General features: G+C 42.3%; 1 protein-coding gene and 1 long non-coding RNA gene across 6 annotated transcripts; both read left to right on the top strand.

Annotated features, from left to right (window-relative positions):
• Positions 1-4,877: 4,877 nt before the first annotated feature.
• On the top strand, positions 4,878-9,310 carry LOC110722409 (GTPase HflX-like). Of its 5 annotated transcripts, XR_002511595.1 has the most exons (8): positions 4,878-5,571; positions 5,654-5,746; positions 5,847-5,951; positions 6,434-6,576; positions 7,154-7,270; positions 7,786-7,982; positions 8,071-8,136; positions 9,066-9,310. XR_002511595.1 is itself a non-coding variant. In XM_021901674.1 (6 exons), the coding sequence occupies exons 2-6, from the start codon at positions 5,702-5,704 to the stop codon at positions 7,802-7,804; spliced, it is 429 nt and encodes a 142-aa protein (XP_021757366.1). In that variant the 5' UTR covers positions 4,878-5,571; positions 5,654-5,701; the 3' UTR covers positions 7,805-9,310. The 5 variants fall into 5 exon arrangements, 1 of the variants encoding a protein (XP_021757366.1); XR_002511596.1 differs by lacking the exon at positions 8,071-8,136; XR_002511593.1 differs by having other exon boundaries at positions 8,071-9,310.
• An 8,533-nt stretch (positions 9,311-17,843) lies between these two features.
• Positions 17,844-19,527, top strand: LOC110722408. The gene is made up of 2 exons (XR_002511592.1): positions 17,844-18,551; positions 19,200-19,527. It is a non-coding gene; the product is annotated as an uncharacterized LOC110722408 (long non-coding RNA).
• Positions 19,528-20,627: the final 1,100 nt, after the last annotated feature.

Below are 20,627 nucleotides of genomic sequence, written 5' to 3'. Positions count from 1 at the left end.
GTTTCGTTGAATGACGACAATGCTCTTAAGGCTATGTGGATTGTTGTGACTCAGAGTTCTTCTATTGCAATGCAATTATACATTGAACAGGTTCCAAAGGAACCAATTGTGCAAACTAATACTGGTTCCTTTCCGGATATGGATTATTTTTGTAGTATGGAGCAACCAATTCCCCTTACTAATCAAAGTGTGGGGATAGGCTCATTCACAAGAATGCTTATTGATCCTCAATATGTCAATGAACATCTTTCACATATTAGGTCTCCGACCTCATCGCCTAATGTTGGAACCTCAACAAGCACACAACCACAAGCCATTATCGATTCTCTTGACCCAAACAATGTTGATGTTTGTTTTTGGGGATGTCGAGATTGAATGATACTGATGACGGTGATGATGAAGATGTAATTGAAGCTCGTGATTAGGCAATTAAAGAAAGCGCTCCCACTACAGACTTCAATGAAGTGTCGCAAGTTGATCCACATTTGAATAACTCATGGATGACTTGGTTAAGAAATGAGACATATAGCAATGGGGGGGGAATTTGAGGTTGGACAGCAGTTTGACTCATTGCAACAATTGAAAGATGCTGTGAAGTCTTACTCCATAGCGAGAAATAAAACAATTTGAGTTGTGGAGGCAGAGCCAGAGAAATATGTTGTTGAGTGCAAGAGGAAAGAACAATGTAGTTGTTCGTGGAGGCTTAGAGGAGTGAAAGATCCAACACTTTCTACTTTTAAAATTGTTCGGTACAACGGCCCTCATGCAAGTAATTGTGTTGGTGACATCGACTTGGTGGATCATAAGCTACTCACTTCCGAGTTTGTTTGCAATGCTCTTTTAGATGTCCTTCGCGTTGACCCTTCATTGAAAATCAAGTCAATAGTGCAACTTGTGAAAGAGAAGTTTGAGTTCTCAATAAGCTACAAGAGAGCATGGCTAGCGAAACAAAAGGCAATAAAACTCATTTATGGGGATTGGGAGGGTTCATTTCAAGAGTTGCCTAAGTACATGCAAGCGTTGAAGGAATCAAATGCTGGAACTGTTAATGAGTGGAGGTTGTTACAGAGTACGGTTCCTGGAACTTATGTTTTCCAACGAGTTTTTTGGGCATTCAAGCCATGTATTGATGGATTCCGTCATTGTAGGCCCCTTATCACCATTGATGGAAATCATTTATATGGAAAATACAAAGGGACTCTACTTATTGCTATGGAAACCGATGCTAATTTTCAACTATTCCCCCTCGCGTTTGCGGTCGTTGAAGGAGAAAACAATGATATTTGGTCTTGGTTCATGGCTTGTATTAGAGCTCGAGTAACAGATAGAAAAGGGCTAAGTGTGATATCTGATAGACATGCTGGCATTTTAACAGCAATGGATGAGGTTAGAAGTGGTTGGGAGGAGCCCAATGCCTACCACAAGTAATGCACACGTCACTTGGCTTCTAATGTGAATTCAAAATTTAAAAGTGTCATCATAAAGAACCTTTTTGGCAAAGCAGCTATTGCAAGGCAGAAGAAGAAGTTCGATTACTACATCAACAAAATTGGTGACTTGAATGTAGAGGCCCGTCGGTACTTGATGGAGATTCTGTACTATAAGTGGTCCATCCACAATGATGGTGGTTTAAGGTTTGGTGTGAAGACTACAAACATGTCAGAAGTTTTCAAATGGAGTCTTAAAAGGGGCTCGTTGTCTCCCGATAACTGCCTTAGTACAAATGACCTTTTTTCGAGTTAACTCCTATTTTGCAACTAGACAAAGTTGGAGAAGAGGGCCATGAGTTATCAGAAAAGGCTATAAAGACAATAGAGGCCAACATGGAGAAAGCCATGCACCATGAGGTTGTTGCTTTTGACTATGATGCCATAGGGTTGTATCAGGTTAGGACAAGTCGTGGAAGGAGAAAAGCTAGTAAAGGTGGTAACTCCCACACTGTGAATTTGATGAGAAAGACATGTACTTGTGAGAAGTTGAAAATATACAAGTTGTCATGCTCTCATGTCCTAGAAGTTTGTCGGCATCGAAGCCTATCACACTTAGACTTTGTGGATTCTTTTTTAGGACCGCCGAATACGGACTTTCATACTCGAAGTGTTTCACACCAGTTCCTGATCCTTGCCATTAGTCCACTTACTATGGGCCTAATGTAGTAGCCAACCCAGATCTGAAAAGAGGCCCAGGCCAACGGTCTACTAGAATCCGGAATGAAATGGATGAGCGTCCCTATCGTGTCAAGAAGGCATGCACTGTTTGTCGGCGATCTGGGCATAAAAAGAAGACATGTCCTATAATTAGTGGTGGTGTTGGATCATCTGGGTAACAACCATTAGATATTGCTAAAATTTGAAATCTTTTTTTTTTTCCTTACGCATGCTTAAAATTAATTAAATTTCCTCTTATCATGTAGGTCCCATGGATCCGGTGATTCGACCAGGCCCAATTGATTCATCTGTTCTACGGTTGTAAACTTCCCATAGGAGTCATGACGTTTGGAGTGGCATGGCTGATAGAGTTTTGTCAGTTAGGGAGAATGTGGTTAGCATGGGACGTGAGTGGAGGATAGAGGGTGGAGTACTAGACTATGTGAAGCGTGTTGAGTTTTACGGTGTGCATAGACTATGTTGAGCATGTCAGAGAGGAGCATGTCAAATTTGGAGGCCTATTTGTCCTAGTGCAGCTGTGGTCGTGAGAGCAGATTAGTATTGGTAGACCTTATGCAAGGAAGCCTTGAGATCTGCCGCAGGAGGACCTTTAGGAGGAGGATGACATTTTGGGGACTCAGCATGAGCGAGGTGTTGACTCTTTGGCGTGTAGGTAGTGTATTGCTTAAAGTTTTAGTGTTTACATTGCTGTCCCTCGAGAATTAAGAATTATTATTAACTAATTTGTACAGTTGGCTACATTTACATCTTTCGTGTGTGCATACTGCTTTTAGACTTTCATACTATCGAGATGCGTTTGACCATCATCATGAGGACGAGGTATAATCGGTGTTTTTTTTATGCATTGGTATTAGTTCATTATAATAGTTATATTAAATTATACAAATAACATACCTAATTTGGGAATTAGATGATTTGGCAGCCATATATTCTGAGGCGATGATTGAGCGACTTCCAGAGATTTGTCGCTCTGACATTTACATTTGGCGTACACGAGCCCCTCTGATTTGCTTTGACGTCGTTAAGTTCCACCTCCCAGACCGAGTTATGCGTCAGTTTGGGTTGGAGCAGCCGATCCCAGAGGCAGTTGACACGGACGTTGCTCTACACAAGAAGGATCGAAGGGGACAGCGTAATTGGGAGATTCGACATTCCGAGCATGTACATGAGTGGAGTCGACGAGAGGCATTAGTAATTCAGGGTAACCCATTCACTGGGACTTCAAGTAGCGGTGTATGAAATTGAATGAAACCACTAATTGAAGTAGCGGTTTATTTCCAGAATACCGCTACTTCAAGTAGCGGTTTGTTGCTGGACCGATAAAAAAAACCGGATTTTTTTCCCAAAGCTGACGTGGATGGTAATTTGGGGATTAAAAAAAGAATGGCTATAAGTTGGGAATTACATACTTTCCCAACATTATCTAGGCTTCCTTGCTCATTTTTTAAAGTGGTCGTATACAATCTGATTTTGGGCCGTCCAACCATTAACGAGTCCAAGGCAGTCATCATCCCATCCTTCATGCTGTTGAAATTTGAGAGGGATGATGGGTTAGTAGGTTCCCTGAATGGGGATTAGAAGACAGCAAGGGAGTGTTACCTTTCAGACGTTAAGCATATTGTGGTTGCAACCGGCCAAGGTGAAGAGCCCATTGACTTTGATGACTTCAAGGAAGCCGCGCCTGTCCCTAAAGCAGCCAGCAAAAAGAGGAAGGTGGACCAGTTGGTGGCTGTTAAGAAAGAAAAGCAATAGCAAACATTGATCGGGGAGCGGTCAGACGATCTCCGTCCCTAGCCGGCTGGTGAGCATATTGACATCCCTCTAGATGATGCACGTCCGGAGCGATTTGTTAAGGTGGGGATGGGTGCCGACTTGCACCAACTGTTGAAAGAATTCAAAGACATTTTTGCCTTTGAAGTGGAAGAGATGTCAGGCGTCAGCCCGGATCTTGCTGTGCACAAACTCGTCGTGGATCCAAGAAAGAAGCCGGTTGGCAAAAGAAAAGGAATCATGGTGAGGAGAGATCTCAGGCGGATGCCGCCGAGGTTAAGAAGCTGATGGACGCCGGGTTCATTCAGTAATGTTATTATGTGGGTTGGGTAGCAAACGTTGTCCTTGTGAAAAAGCCGAATGGTACCTGGCGTATGTGTGCTGATTACACAGATCTCAACAAGGCATGTCCAAAGGATAGTTATCCACTCCCAAAGATCGACAGTCTTGTTGACTCTACAGCCGGTCATGCCTTGATGAGTTTCATGGACGCCTACTCAGGCTTTCATCAGATACCCTTGTGGAAAAAAGATCAAGAGAAGACATCATTCGTCTGATCAAGGGTTATTCTGTTATACGGTGATGCCGTTTGGGCTAAAGAATGCGTCTGCTACTTTCTAACGAATGATTAATTCAGTCTTCATTAATCAAATTGGGAGGAATGTAGAGGCGTACATTGATGACATGATAGTCAAATCTAAGATACAGCCGGATCACCTTGTTGACCTCCGAGAAACATTCACCACCCTCCACTAGTAGAAAAAATGAAATAGGCACCCCCCCTTTAGCACCGGTTCTTGAAAACCGGTGCCAAAAGAAATGGGCGGGATTGAAAAATTTGGAGTTGGCACCGGTTCCAACCAAAACCGGTGCCAATCATTTAATTAGCACCGGTTCAAACTGATGCCAACTTATTTAAAAAAAAAATAAGTATGACATAGAGCTGGCACCGGTTCGCCTTAAACCGGTGCCAACTATGTTAATTAGCACCGGTTCAAACCGGTGCCATATTTGAGTAGAAAAAACCCGGGTTAGGTTATTCGTGCGTTTTTCTTTTTCAATTCCTTTTCCTCTGTAACTTGCTTCTCCTTTCTCCTTCTACCTTTCCCCATTTCCCTCTTGACTCCACTACTTCCACCACTGCGCACCCCTTTCCACCGCCACCACACTCTATCTTCATTCTTCACGGCGTCAAGGTGATGTGACGGTGGTCGCGATTGGTTGTTGGAATTTTAGAGTTTCAGGTGGCAATTTGGTTGAGTTTTTGTTATTTTAGTTTTGAAATTAGGGCTTTGGTTGATTGTGGTTATGGGTATCCGATTTTTAGTTGTTTTTAGATGGATTTTTGGTTGATTTTAGATGGATTTGTTGTGGGATGCAATTCCTTGGTATTTTTGTTGTGGTTTTGAATACCTAATTGGTTGAACTCTTCACTCTGGTCTACGCCTCCTCCTTCTTCTTTTGCTACCACCATCTCTCTCCTCCGCCCATCGTCCGCCCTCCGTCGCCGGTTCGACCTCCATCCCCACCTCCTTCGCCGCCGGACTCCAATGGCATTTCCACTTCCTCTGCTTCTCCTTCTCCTTCTCCTACCCCCGAGGAGATTTCTCGCCATGCTCAGCTCTCACTCGAGGTTCCTCTCTCTCTTCTTTCTTTTTCAATTCAATTCATCACCAACAACTCCTAACCTAACCTAATTTGTTGAATTTGTAAAGCTGTCGAAGAAGATCATCAACATCAGAGAAATCAGGAGGTTAGCATCCATGGGTCTTCCTGATGCTCCTGCCATCCGCTCTACTGTCTGGAAGGTTTCTGTCTCGCTTTCTATTCATTTCATACTTTGAGTTGATTACTTACTTAATCTAAATTGAAATACCTAAAGATATAAATTTCAACTGCAATTGGCAGCTTCTGCTGGGGTATTTGCCCATTGATCGAGCAATGTGGCCCTCTGAATTAGCAAACAAGAGGTCTCAATACAACCATTTCAAGGATGACCTCTTGATGTCTCCCGTATGTCCTCTTCTCTCTTTTCTTTTTTTTTTGTCTTTGTTTCCTTTCACTTTCGATTTTGCTTCGCGCTTCTTTCATGTTAATTATTAGTTTAATGATCAAATTTAGGGTGCATCAAAAACCACCTCTAATAGAACCTCTTAACAAATTATGTTTATGAAATTTTGTCTACCGTTTACCCAATTATAGATAGTAGATATAGTCTCATAAGAGGAATTGCGGTGATGTTGTATTATGATATTATATGCATATATGGCTTTCTGTTAAGGTTGAGCATATGATATTAGGATCACTGTTCTAATGCTTTAGGTGATTCTAGTTGCTATGTTAATCATGCAGAAAAGTATACGCAACTTGTTGCTAAGCATTTTTAAGTTTGTGTTATGTTGTTATTGATTGACTGCTGTCTTATTTATGCGCCCTCTGCCATTGCTTGAGGCTCTTGGGAGAATAAGTTAAGTGGCCTAATATTGTAATGTCAGGTTCTTGCTGAAAAAGCTTATATTGTGGGTGTGGAGCAAAAAGGTATTAAAGTGGATTCTTTTGGAATAGAAGAATCTCTGAAAGAATTGGCTCAACTAGCTGACACAGCAGGTCTTCAGGTTGTTGGCTCTACCTATCAAAAGTGAGTATGTCGTGGGTTTTTCTATTGCATAATGTGGTTACGCTATAAGTTGCAATGTGCATATACTTAAGACAGTACAATTAGCTAATTGGAGATTTATATTATCTGTGCATGCCCTAAATCTTCCAGTTAACATGTTATATATCTCTGTCACTCTGTGTGTGACTGTGAAAGTTGGGGAAGGGTTGGAGAATTGAATGGGGGAGTGTCACTTAAAACGATAATGTAACTCTTTTAATTAGAGCTTAAGGGGTTTCAGTGAGTTGATTTTGTATCTGTTGTAATTCTTTGCAAGTGAAAAGCACTTATAACTTAAGGCATGTTATGTGTCATCTGGGAACATGGCCTCCAAAGCAGCTACAATTCAATTAAAAGCTTTAGTACCTCCGTTTTAACTTGTTAAGATAGAGATTGTTAAACAAAACTCAGATTACTTTACCAAGTGTGTATTGACTTATGAGTTTTTGTCATATAGTTTACATATGTCTTCTATCAAATACATTTCTCCTTTATTTTTGCTTTGTGAGAACTGCTGGTTTGCATGGTTAATAACTTCAACACCTGCTGTATGAATTAGGCTTGCTGCTCCAAATCCAAGAACATATATTGGCTCAGGCAAGGTTTCTGAGATCAAGAGTGCAATTCATGCATTTGATGTTGAAACAGTGATATTTGATGATGAGCTCTCACCAGGGTAAGAATGAAACACTTTTTTATTCAGAAACTGACAGTTGGTGTACATGCATTGTTTAGCTATCAACATTTCACTAGTAGAAAAATTGAAATAGGCACCCCCCCTTTAGCATCGGTTCGTATCTGGTTATGAATCTAAATGTCGTATGATATACACATTGAGACTCATAAGTAAAGTTCATTGAAAAAACATATTATTTAGTTATATGAATACACAAAAAAATATGGGAGACCATGTATGGATTCTATATCCTTTGAAAATGGGGTTGGGCAGAGTATCCACCAGTCTGAGATGGCATAGAAGATTGAAATTGCTTATAGCCTGGCAACAAGGAACATTATGTGATATAACAATTGGCATTGCTAATTTTAACTATTGATTGAATTAGCTCTGTGGGGTAAGTTGTTTGTGTTAGTTCAGAATTTCTCTTGATATTAAACATTGTGTCTATTGATGCTCTCTTGGCTTCGATAAGATGAGGACCTCAGTTTAACTCTTCTAAATTTTTTTGCCAGATACATTTCAAGCCCGTAAGAAGCTGCCTTTGGTTCCAAATTCTAGGGTAGTACAACATACCTTGCAGAATGCAGATGGTTTGGGAACAGAAACTAGTGATTCGATTAGCGTAAATGTGAATGAATTGGATTCCTTTGGTGCAGGACTACAGAATGAAATTGGTGAATACAATTGCTTCTTAAATGTGATCATTCAGGTTTGTAACATAACTCATTTTTCATTATTCTTGACTTCATGCTGCCTGCAGCTATTTTGGCCTGATTTTTTCAAGTGGCTTGTCGTAGTCCCTATGGCATCTAAAACGGTTCCGGGAAGAGTTTTTGAGGAGATCGCCTTCTGAGCATGTTCATGTATGCTGAAAGTTTTAATCTTATTAAGTTTGCTGAATGTATGCTGTGTTTTAATCTTATTAAGATTGCTGAATGTATGCTGCATTTTAATCTTATAGAGATTGCTGAATATATACAATGACCCTGATCGTTTAATTTAGGTCCATGTCATCTGTTGGTTGTTGCCCTACTGTTCCATTTTGAACTTCATCTTTACCATGCATTCAGTGTGTAATTGATGTTAGCGCGTTGAAATCTCAGTAAATAAACTTGAAAGATGGTTGATGTTCTATTTATTCATTTTTATGCCGATGACCTGCTCTATTGTCTTACCTCGAGCTTCTTCTTGACCCTATGTGCTTGATATTATATGAGTGACATTGCCTGGTGTTTTCGCCTTCTTTCAAGGCCAGCTGTTTGAAGTGGTTTTTAATTATTGAGATAAATGAACTTGAAAGATGGTTGATGTATCTCCTGTGAGCAAGATCTTTTTCATTTTGTGTCTTCACCTCTGTTATACTACCTTGAACAAGTTCGGTAATTTACGCGTCACATTGCTTGTGTTGTTGTTTTTGCATTCTTTTCTAGTCTGTTTTGTCTATTGTGTGCTGCTGCAGGCTGTGTTCTACTGTGATGCTGAGCTAGTCAGTGTGGTGGGATTGTTTGACTGTTCATGTGCCTGCTCAGAGCTTCTGTTTTTTCTGTCCCTGCTGGTTTGCTATGGTCTGTCTTTCTGCTGGCCTGTTGTGTAGCTGTTTTGCGTTCATGAGCTTGGTTCTGATGTGGTGGCTACTGTGCTGGTGTCTTTGCTCTGGTGCAGTTTGTGTTTCTATGACCCTGGGACTGTTCTGCTATGGTTCAGATTGCTATGATGCTGTTTGCGTTTGGTCTGGTCAGTTTTTTAGTAGCGGTTTTGCTGATTTGCTTTGCTCTGATTCTGTGTTGCTAAGTGCTAGGTTTTATGGGCTGATCCTTGAAGCTTTCTGCTCAGCTGGTGCTGTCTAACTGCTGTTCTTCAAGGACCTACTGGTGCCTGCTCTGCACTGGTTGGGCTGCTGGTTTTGGTGTTGTACAGTAGTGGTGTGGTTTGGTGTTGCTGTTTTGGTGGGCTCCGAGGTTGTAATATTATTTTTTTTTTTGGACGAAAATTGTAATATTACAGCCTTTTTTAATGAAAATATGTAACTTTATATATATGTTAATGTTTCTATATCAATTTAAGTGAAAAAAATGCAAATTTTTATTATTTTTAATTTTTTTATTTTTTTGGGGTATTTCTGGCACCGGTTTGGACCAGAATCGGTGCCTAAAGTGGGGTTTTTTGCACCGGTTCTTGCTTAAAACCGGTGCCAATAGTGTTGATAATAAAAAAAAAAAATCGCGCCTTTGAAGTTGGCACCGGTTAACCAGTGCCAAAGCCTTTAGTTGGCACCGGTTTTGAACCGGTGCCAAATTTTTGAGGATTTGGCATCCCTCAAATCCCCAACGGTTCAAAACCGGTGCCTTAGGGGGGGTTTGAACCGGTGCCAAATTACCTTTTTCGTCTAGTGCTCAGGCGGCATAAGGTCATGCTTAATCCCAAGAAGTGTGTCTTTGGCGTTGAGTTCGGAAAGTTTCTCGGATTTTTGATTGATCAAAGGGGGATAGAGGCCAATCCAGAAAAGGTGCAGGTGGTAATTGACATGAAGTTACCCCGCACTGTCAAGGAGGTTAAAAAATTAACCGGTTGCCTGGAGGCATTGGGGAGATTCCTCAGCCGGTCAGGTGACAAGTGCCTCTATTTCTTCCAAGCAATCAAGAAGAAGACTAGATTTGAATGGGGGGAAAATGCTGAGGCGGCATTTCAGAAGTTGAAAGAGCACTTACACTCGTTGCCAAGGCTGGTTAGCCCCCTAGCCAGGGAGGTCCTGTACATGTACTTGGCCGTCTCAAATCATGCCCTCAGTGTCGTTCTCCTAGCTGAGCGAGACAACATTCAACTCCTGGTCTATTTCATAAGCCATGTTCTTCGAAACGCTGAACTACGGTACCCCTTGGTTGAAAAATTCGGCCTTGCCCTTTTCATGGCAATCAAGAAGTTGAAACCCTACTTCTTGGCTCATCCGGTGGTGGTCTACACAGATCAACCCCTCAAGCGGCCAATGACAACTTTGGAGTCATCCGGTAGAATGCTCAAGTGGGCTATTGAAATGCAAAGCCTTGAAATTACTTTCGAACCTAGAAAAGTGAAGGGTTAGGCGTTTGCCAACTTCATTGTCGAAATGAAAAGGCTTTGATCAGGTTAGCAAAGTGTATGTAGACGGGAGCTCTACTATGAATGGCTGTGGTGCAGGGATAATATGCTAGTTCCCGGAAGGGGACAAATATGAATATACACTACGGTTCAAGTTCCAAGCCTCAAATAATGAGGCGGAATATGAGGCCCTGCTAGCCGGTATCCGTATGTGTAAGGCGGCAGGGGCAAGAAAAGTTGACGCCTGCTCTGATTCTCAGTTGATCGTTAGCTAATACCATGGTGACTACGAGGACACCCATCCGGCTATGGTCAAATATCTGCAGGCGGTCAAAGACGAGGCCGGGAATTGACAAATTTCATCTGAGTCAAGTGCCCAGGTCAAAGAACAATCAAGCGAATGCACTCTCTAAGTTGGCATCATCCGCCTCTTGGGATACGCCTAGGTCAGTCTTTTGGGAAGTCATGGAAAGGAGAAGTATTGAGCATGATCCCATTGGAGTTCTTGACTGAAGCTCGACCTGGATGGATGCTATTCGGGCTTATCTGGCAGACGACACTTTGGCGGACGCCCATTTAGAAGCGGCTGCATTGAAGAAGCGGGCCGCAAGTTTTGAGATCCATAATGGAGAACTCTTTAAGAAGGTGATCCGGAATTGATCCTTGATCAAGACCTTGTGCAACCTAATGAGCCTAATAGTTCAAAGGGTCCAAACACACGTTCAAGGGTCCAAAAGAATCAAGTTCCTATTGTCCATGGGCTGTTCATTCAAGGGTCCAAGCATGACAATGTTCCACGCATAGGTTTCCACATAGCTCCATCTTTGATCAAGTCATGCGTGGCTTGGATGGATGAGTAAGCAAGGTAGTTATTTTTGCCTTGGATTCTTGTTCGTATGAGCTTAACATAGAGTGGGAATGTTCTCTTATTCCAAGTCAGTCCACAAGCAAGAGTTGAAGGCACAAGACAAGGCATTGAAGCTAGGGAGTTACACTCATATTATGGGGGTTCTTAATGGGAGAGTTACTCTCTTGTTGGGCGCCATTCATGGAGTATAACCTCCTTAGTTTAATTGCTTTGTGTTACTACTTATTTGTATGTTTTATTTTCAGTTTATAGTAGTAATTAGCTTAGCTTGAATTGCAGTAATAAAAGTTGTAACTGAACAGCCGTTGAAAATAGGGAGAGCTGGGCGTATTTGCAGCGGGTTCCTTAAGGAACTTCTTAAAGGAACTTCTTTGAGGAACATCAGCAGTTATTATTCTTCATTATGTGACGGTTTTCATGGGAAACGTTACACCTAAGGGCTGAATATGGCTGGCGACTTTTGAGTTCCTTTTGGTTGGCGACTTTTGAGTTCCCTTTTATTAAATTAGCTAAGTAAAATAATTTAATGTAACTACTTCCTTAGTCTATAAAAGGAGGTCTAGTTTAGCTTTTGTAATCAGACTATTATGAATGACATATTTACCTTTGAAATATACTTTGTGTTATTTCTTGTTTTAACTTGTGGATTCAAGTTACTTGAACTCGTGGACTCGAGTTTGTGAGCTTAACTCGGAGTGTTCGGAGTTAGCTTGTCTTATGGTTAGTAGAGTGAGTGTTCAACTCTAACCATACCTATCCTTGATTAGTATTGTGAGTGTTCCTTGCTAATCAAACCTGAGTTCCTCACTCTCAGGAACTAGTTCCTGTTCCTTACCCTATTCCCACGCCAAACACTTAGCCAAAACACTTAACCCATAACCCGAAACACACAACCTAACCTTAGATTCCGCATCAGAAGGGTTACCTCCAGCCGCTGCTGAAATGTGTTACCCCGGAAAGGGGGAAAGAAATTCTAGAGGATCTACACTCGGGCTTTTGTGCATCACATATAGGCGGAAGAACTCTAGCAAAAAGGGCAGGCGGCAAGGCTACTTTTGGCCCACTCTCGAGGCAGATGCCATGGAAATGGTGAAGAAGTGTGATAAATGTCAAAAATTCGGCAAACTCATACCCCGTTCGGCTACTGACTTAATGACTATCTACAGCCCAGTGCCATTTGCCAAATGGGGCATGAACATTCTAGGTCCATATACGCCTGCTACAGGCGGACGGAGATACATTCTCGATGCCGTTGATTACTTCACCAAATGGGTAGAGGCAGAGGTAGTCAAGGGCATAAAGACAAAGGATGTCATCTCCTTCATTTGGAGGAACATTATCACCCGGTTTGCGGTGCCTATGTCTATGGTCTTTGACAATAACCCTTAGTTTGAGACGCCTACCCTTAAGAGCTGGTTAGGAGATCAAAAATCGCACATTGTTTTGCATCAGTCGGTCGTCCCCAAGCAAACGGCGAATTTGAAGCCTTCAACAAGCTCATCTCAGACGGCATTAAAAAGAAAATTAAAAGGGATGGCGGTCTATGGGTAGATGAGTTGCCTCATGTCCTATGGGCCATTAGAACAACTGAAAAAGGGGCAACCGGTGAAACCCTATTTCTCATGACATATGATACTGAAGCCGTCCTACCTATTGAACATTACGAGCCAACACTTCGAATCATGCTCTATGATGAAGAGGCTAATTGGGAGGCCATGGGTCTAGCATTGGTTCACTCCTAGAGCGTAGGGGAAATGCCGCCTTATGTCATGAGATTTATTGTCTGAGAATGATGAGAGCCTACAACAGAAGAGTGCACAAACGACCCTTAAAAGTGGGAGACTTTGTGTTATGGAAAATGGAGGCAACCGGTAGGGCCAATGAGCAAGGAAGCTGACCCCTAATTGGGAAGGCCCCTACCGGATTTTTGATGAAGTTAGAGGCGGCACCTACCGCCTGGAAACTCCAAACGGCAGGCAGCTAGCCAGAACTTGGAATGTAGACAACTTGAAAAAGTACTACTTCTAAGGGCTTATAAATAGAGTATGTTAATGAAAAGATGCTTTATTTATGGTTTCTTGTACAAAGTCCCGTCTGTACAATGCACAACTAGGCAGACGTCTGCTCTAACTTGAGTAGATATAAGCTAAGTCCCAACTTAGCAGCTGTTTACGAGGCCAATGACCGGATAGCCTTCAAACCGCCTGCTCCCATTTGGGTGAATTCGTCGAAGAGAGTATCTCCCATTTGGGTGGTACATTGTTCTATAAATCATAACTCAAGAGGCTTTAACCATCCGTCTAGGTTAAAGATAACTCATGGCTATTTGAATAATCAATTGATACCTAGATACAAACGGTCGTTGCTTCAAAGCAACGCAAACACTAACCAATATCTTGGTCAGATATAACCGGTCTTTTCCCAAAGGCACTACAGCCGGTTACAAATCAAAATTAATCAAGGCCAAAACCTTATTAGCTAAAACATAACATGTCTATGACACCTACATCCGGCCAATGTCCGCTTGCTATTATGCAACTGGAAAAGACTGATTACACTAAAAGCTAAATAACAGCAAGTTAATAGAGTAATCTAGGTTGGTCCCTAGCCAAAACCGTCTGCTAATCTAACTTAGAAAATAATTTAAGAAATTTCTCCAAAAACGGCCAATGACCATCTGCTAATCCAACTTAGAAAATAATTTGAGAAATTTCTCTAAAGACGGCCAATGACCGTCTATCTATTCATCCGGATGCTTGATTGGACGACTACTTGCTTAGGGTTGGGCAAATACCAAGCAAACAATCACCCAAGGGAAGATAAAGCCAATGCACCCAGTAAACAGCATATGTTAGGTTACTTATATTCGTGCATACCAGAAAATTGAGAATTGAGAAAATTGCGAAAATTGAAGCAAAATATATCAAAGGCAAATTTGGGCAAAACCGACTCAGTCGGCACATTCTATTAAAAAATAATAATTGTCAGCCGAAACTAAATCTGGGGAGGAAAGAGAATACATATGAAATACTCAGCACGCAGGCCGAAAATGAAAAGCAAGTTTCACTGCTACTGGGGGGGTTGAGACGTCTGGCCCTGGCCAGATGGAGGAGCATCCTGAGTTTGCTGGGCCTGATTAGCATCACCCGGCGCTCGTTATTCCGCCTGCTCCTCCTCTTGATCTTCAATGCTCGCCCATTCCTCGAAGGGAGCCGGCTTCTCAAGGCCAAGAGCCTAAGCATCGTACACCTCGGTGGCGTACTTGTACCTTGACTTAAAGAACTCCCATTCACAATCCGGGTGGATGAGGGACTAGGCCATCTTCATACGAGCCTCACAGTCCTGCTCGTTTTCAGCGACCAGCCGGTTCTGCTCGGCCGCCAGCTCAGCCTTGTGATCAGCCTACGTCTGGGCCAACTCGTTCTTCAGCTGGGAGACGTCTGCCCTTAGTTGGGTGTTCTCCTTGTCGGCATCCCCCAGCGCTTTGACATCGGCCTGGAGGTTTTTCACTTGCAGCTCAAAGTCAGCCGCCTTCTTGTTGGTCGTGTCCGCAGCCGCAGTGAGCTTCTTAATAAGCTCCTCCCGTTTCATCTCCCGGCTTTTAGTTTTTATTTCATACATTAAGGTGTTGTATTGAGTAACTTCAATGAGATCAGCTGCCCGTCTATAGGCGTCTCTTACCTCCTCCTGTTTCTTCCTCAAGGGAACCTTGAGGCTGTCTACCCTCAGCATCACCTGCAACATCAACCGGAAAAGGGTTAGTCTCTCAATTATGGTACATCCGGCAAAAAGAGAATTATACAAAAGTACCCCAACCGGCAAGTTACCTCAGCAAGTAACGAGTTGATGCGGTCAATGTTGACTTGGTGCACACCCGACACCGCCTCCTTCTCGGACCGGGTGAGGGTCCTCAGCATCCTCTTTGCGTATTGTTAGAGGTCAGGCCAACGGGAAGAGGCATCTGCACCAACAGAGTCATGTGTTAAGTAACGAGCATAGGCGGCACCTATATTCTGCCGGCTGTCGGAGGAATCCCCTGATTGGGTAGCTTGGGACTTGACTCGCATAGGCCCAAGCAGCTAGGGGGATCAAAGGTGAAAGACATACCTTGATTTTCTGAGGGGTCACCCCACCCCCAGCCGCATTGGAGCCGGTTGCAACAGCTGGCTGCCGGCTCGAGGGCGTTTCAAGCTCCCTTATCTCAACCTCAGGCGGCCCTGTGTTTAGACCGAGGTCCTTCATGCTCTTGCCTGCTGAGGTAGGCCTGTCAGATACAGGCGGCCTTCCAGAAGAGGGAGGGGTAGTCGGAACCCTCCTTGTCCTTGAAGGAGGCTGAGAGGGCTCCTCAACCGGTCTTTTTAGCATTTTTGCAATGGAGCGAGGAATGTTCTTGATCCCCGCTTGAAAAAGAAACAGAGCAACCGATTAATATCAAAATTGACATCAAACTACACAGACGGTAAAAAGCACTCAGCCGGAGCTTACCTCATCGTCCTTGGCCGCCATTTGGGCCCTTCTCTTTTCTAATTGGTCCTTTCGGATCTGAGAAGCAGACTTAGTCGGTGTCTTCTCAGGCGGCACCATTTCTAGTCCTTTTTCAGCAAAAAGAAAATCAATGTCAAATACAACTCAAAATACTATAGACGGCATAAAAGAGCCGGTTAACTTCACTACATACGTCTGTTGAAAAAGGTGTTAAGGCCGCAGGCGGAGAGGAAAGCCTCATCCTTAAGCCAGTCCGGGTGGGGTACCCAATTCTTCGTTACTATAATCTCGGACCCGTCATCTAGGGGCATGGTTGTTTTCTCAAACAACCCCGCCTCTATTATTTGTGTTTACGCCTCCTCTGGGACGCGGGGAAGGGCACACTTCTTCCCTAGAAGAGCCGGATCCCTATTATAGTGTTGGAGTTGGTGGTTCAGGCGGCGGGAGGGAGAGGAGACTAAGTAAAATTTTCTCTTCCAACTGCTCCATTTAGACGGCTTGTCAAGCGTCATCATGTATTTCGGGTGAGTGGTCAAAGTATACCACGCCCGCCAGCCGCCTGGGGCACGACTAAGGTAGTGCATATGTGCAAACGCCTCCCAGCTAGGCGTCACGTTCTGCATCTCGCAGGCGGCAATATACCCTAAAATTTTCACCCATGAATTGGGTGTTAATTGCCAGACGCCCAAATCATAGCCCCTTAAAATAGCTCTTATGGTGTTGTGAAGAGGGAACCGGAGGCCGGCTTTAAACGCCGCCTCATAACAGCCGAAATAGTTGTCGGCATGATCAATGTCGTCCTCCTAGACGACGGTTGCCTCTACAGGCGGCACTAATACTTCCCACCTATCCCCAACCGGGCACTTCTTAATAAAGGCGGGGAAGGTGGCATTCAGAGTAGCGATGTCCCTGGCGGACATGCTTGCTTCAGTAGGGTTGTTAATGGAGGGCCATTTGTACGACTCAGCTGTATCAGGAGACTGGCTGACAACTGTCCTAGGCCGTGCCGTGTGTGTGTTGGGTGAGTCCATTATTCTTTACACAACATACAACCGAAAAAGCTCAAAGAGAGTTGCAAGGGGTAGAGACGGTACCTTGAAGAAGCTTTAGAAGTGTAGACGGTTGACTAGCTGAATCAGTAGCCGAAAATCAGATTGTTGCTTGCTAGATACCCAGACGGTTCTCCGGATGTACCCCCTTTGAAAGCAATAAAAAATTGTTGAAGAACCTAGGCGTTTTCCTGAAGCTTTGCTTGAAGATACCCCAGACGGTTGACCGGCTGTGGGTTGCTTGAATACAAGGGAATCAGCTGAAGTCTACTCAGACGGTTCTAAGGAGCTTTGAGTAATGATAGTGCAGACGGTAACCGGTTGGCTCAAGAAGAAGCAGGCGGTTATGAAAATAATAGCAGCCAATCTCAGAGCTCTCTTTTCTCTCTCTCAGAAACTTTCTCAAGAATGACAAAGTGAGGAAAATGATGTGGGGGGGGGGACTTCTACTTATAGAAGGAAATCCCCCAGAAGGCAAACCGTCACCTTAAAAAAAAACAGAGAGAGAGAGAAGGAGGCAAATCGTCGCCTTCTCAGATTATGACAACAACTATTTAGGGTAAAAATACCCCTGTCCACGTGGACCAATCGCATGCTGACACGTGTCAGCCTCAGAGAGGTTTTGAAAGAACCAATCCTTTGACGACACGTGGCAGTCCATGTAATGAAAGGGGAGTTGATCCTCAAACCCTATAAATAGGGAGAGATCCCCATTTATTGCATATATTTTTTCAGAGAAATTCTCACAAAACAGAGCAATATTAATTGTAGATACTCTCTCTCGGAATCTGAGAGAAACTCTTTACATTCCGCACTTTAACTCCGTCCGTACACATACTAACTTGATCGTCGGAGGCGGAACTCCACCCAACCGGAGTTGTCGTGGTTTTGCAGGTACAGACAGTCGGCATCCATTCTTGGAATTGTAACTCTCCGGAGGGACTCCAAAAACCCTGAAACAATAGCCATCACAGCCGTCGCATCTCAACTACAACGCCAATTTACATAAGCAACCACACAAATTTTGTCCACCATAGCACACAAAAACAGAGTAAGGCACAAAATCAAGGTGGAAAAATGTCGAGGTTGGATGGGTGGGTCGTTTCGGGGTCGGGGTGGGTTGGATGGTTGGTAAAGGGCCGACCGACCATTTTTGGTGGTTAAGGGAAGGTGGCCGACCGACCATTTTCGGTGGTTAAGGGAAGGTGGCCGACCGAAATCCAGCGAGGTTATGGGGTGTGGTTAGGGTTTTCGGTGAGGTTAGGGGGTGGGGAGAGGTGGCTGGCAATTTTTTTATTTATTTTGTGGGTTTTTTTTTTAAGAAAAAAAAATTTAGACCAATCACGTGTTGACTCGTGCAGCGGCGGAGGAGGCTTATGTCTTAGTGGGGCACGTGCCCTGCCAAGTTTTTTTTTTTTTTAAAAAATTGACGTTAAATTTTTTTTTTAAAAGACGCTGATATTCATAAACTTATTACCGCTGCTATAGTAGTGCCTTGCCATGACAGTTTGTCAAGTCCATTTATGTCCCCCAATTTCCCAAATATTATTACTTTTTATTTCAAAAATTAGTAATAAAAAAAAAAAGTTTAGGGAAACTAAAAGTCAGAAAACAAGTTTTCCCAAATATTCCTCTTTCCTCACCGTGCTCTCTTCTAAACTGCTACTCTACACTCTGCCTCTCCAGTCTCCATGACCACGACGGCCTCCTCGCCTTGACTGCTCGCCAGCGTCGGATTCCAGCAGTCCGCCACTCCACAAGACCACCACCGTCTTTAACTCATCTCTAGCGGCGATTTGAGGTATTAAAAATTATTGGGTTTTAATTTTTCAATTTTATTCTATGATTTAGGGTTTAATTTTATACAAATTTGTCTCCAATTAAATCATTTCTTTGAATTATGGGTGTTAATTTTCAATTAATTGCATAAATTTAACGGAGGGCTATTAAGAATGTAGGTTTTGTAAATTGTAAGTTCACTAAGTGTCTAAGTTGCTAAACTTGTTAATTTGTGTGAATTGTGATTTTGTTGCTTTGTTGTTTTTCTTAAGTTCTTATGTTATTTGCTGCAATAAATTAAGGCTAATAGGCTATAAATTGTGTTTTATAATGAAATACACTTTGATTTACATAATTACATTGACTTGAGCTAAGTGCCTAATTGCGTTGCCTAATTTCTACTGTGTACAGTGTACTAGACTTAGTAGATTTATTTTTAAGTTAAGTATATATGTTTAAACCTTATAAAGTAAAATTGTTGGTTTATCTGACAATTTTGGTTTAAAATTATCTAATTATACTTATAACATAATTTGATTAATTTTTAAGCATTATTAGGTTGTAATTTGAATAATTATTATTTCTTAAATGATTTATTTTATGGGTCTTTTTTTTATTTATTTATTTTTTTAATTAGAGTGATTATATTGGAAATTTTGTTGTCGATTAGTTTGTATTCGATAGTGCCCTACCATCCTTGAATTCCTTGCTCCGCCACTGGACATGTGTCATGATACCTGTTGACTTGATGTTGATCGATTGGGACATATTGGAGGCAAACGCATATCATAGTTGAGATTATTAAAAAATAAACCTTTGTTGGGATTATTAGAAGTAAATCGCCCATAGTTGGGATTATGAAACTGTATTAATCCTTTTTATAACATGGTGTTTGTTTGCAATCGGTGGTTCGTACACCCAAGTGCACCCAGATTGAAGTGGAAAAACACATAACTTATATTTCCTCTATTTTCTTATAGTTGCAACACTTCTCTTTTCATGCTAGTCGATGTATGATTTCAATCGTTAATATCTTCAATTACCAATATGTAAAAATAATAAATTTTTGATATTAATAAAATAGTATAAATCAACGAATTTAATAAGATCGCACATGACTATATTTTTGCATAGCTATAAATCATCAAAGCTAGTCAAAGTGGAACACATGAATAGTGTATAAGTCAAACTGTTGCAATTATAAAAAACGAAGGAAGTAGTTGTAAGGAACATAATGAATGTATAAAAGAACACAACATTGAAATATAAAGAACACAGTGATTTCTGAGAAACAGTTTATCAAAAATACAAAAGATAATTGCTAGTTGAATTTTACCACACATTTAATGTCAATTCATATCAAAATATTTAGTTTTCTAGAATTTCTCTATCTTAAATTATTTTTACCTGTTTCGGGGTTTTTTGTGCCCCTCGGGAGAGTTACAACACCAAGACTGGATTTCGGGCGCCTGTATCTGCAAAACAATGGAGACTCCGATTGGGTGGAGTTTCGCCACCGACGATCAAGTTAGAACGTGTTCGGAAGATGTAAAAAAGTGCGGAAAGTAAAGGGGTATCTTCTCGGATTTCGAGATCGGGAATATTCTCTGAGGTGAGAATTAATTATCTGCAATCATTGACTGCTCTGGTTTTTTCGTGTTGAATGAATGCGTGTTCCCTAGGTAGGAGCATCTCCCTTTTATAGGGTCTTGAGTTCGTGCCACTATCCTAGGTTATAGAAACCTAGGAATGACGGGTTGTCACGGGAATTGGGCCTTGAAGGCCGGCCCTTATTGGACCTGTCATGAGGTGACACGTGTCCCACTCTGATTGGGCCACGTGTCATGGGTATTTTAACCCAAATTATTTGCCCCTCACGGACGGGTGAACAGTCTTTAACTATTCACTTACTGGGGAATTTATAGGGATGCCCCTAGTTCCAACCCCTCTATGAGTAAGGTTCCCTCCCCCTCTCATTTTTGAACTTTGTCTGAAAAAATCTTAGAGAAAGAAAAAGAAGACTTTAGAGAGAAACTTCGATTCCGTCTGCATTTTACTACACAAAATTTCCTGCTATTTTCGCTTGACACAGCCGGTA

This window comes from Chenopodium quinoa, unplaced genomic scaffold (assembly GCF_001683475.1).
Source record: "Chenopodium quinoa cultivar QQ74 unplaced genomic scaffold, ASM168347v1, whole genome shotgun sequence".
Lineage (NCBI taxonomy): Eukaryota > Viridiplantae > Streptophyta > Magnoliopsida > Caryophyllales > Amaranthaceae > Chenopodium > Chenopodium quinoa.
Note: the sequence above shows the minus strand (reverse complement) of the source record. Positions and strands in the feature narration are given on the sequence as shown.

Bases quoted from the DNA above. Each gene is read 5' to 3' on its own strand.
- LOC110722409 (XM_021901674.1), top strand. From the start codon at position 5,702: ATGGGTCTTCCTGATGCTCCTGCCATCCGCTCTACTGTCTGGAAG. The intron at 5,747-5,846 runs GTTTCTGTCTCG...TGCAATTGGCAG, and splicing joins TCCGCTCTACTGTCTGGAAG to CTTCTGCTGGGGTATTTGCC. The intron at 5,952-6,433 runs GTATGTCCTCTT...TTGTAATGTCAG, and splicing joins ATGACCTCTTGATGTCTCCC to GTTCTTGCTGAAAAAGCTTA.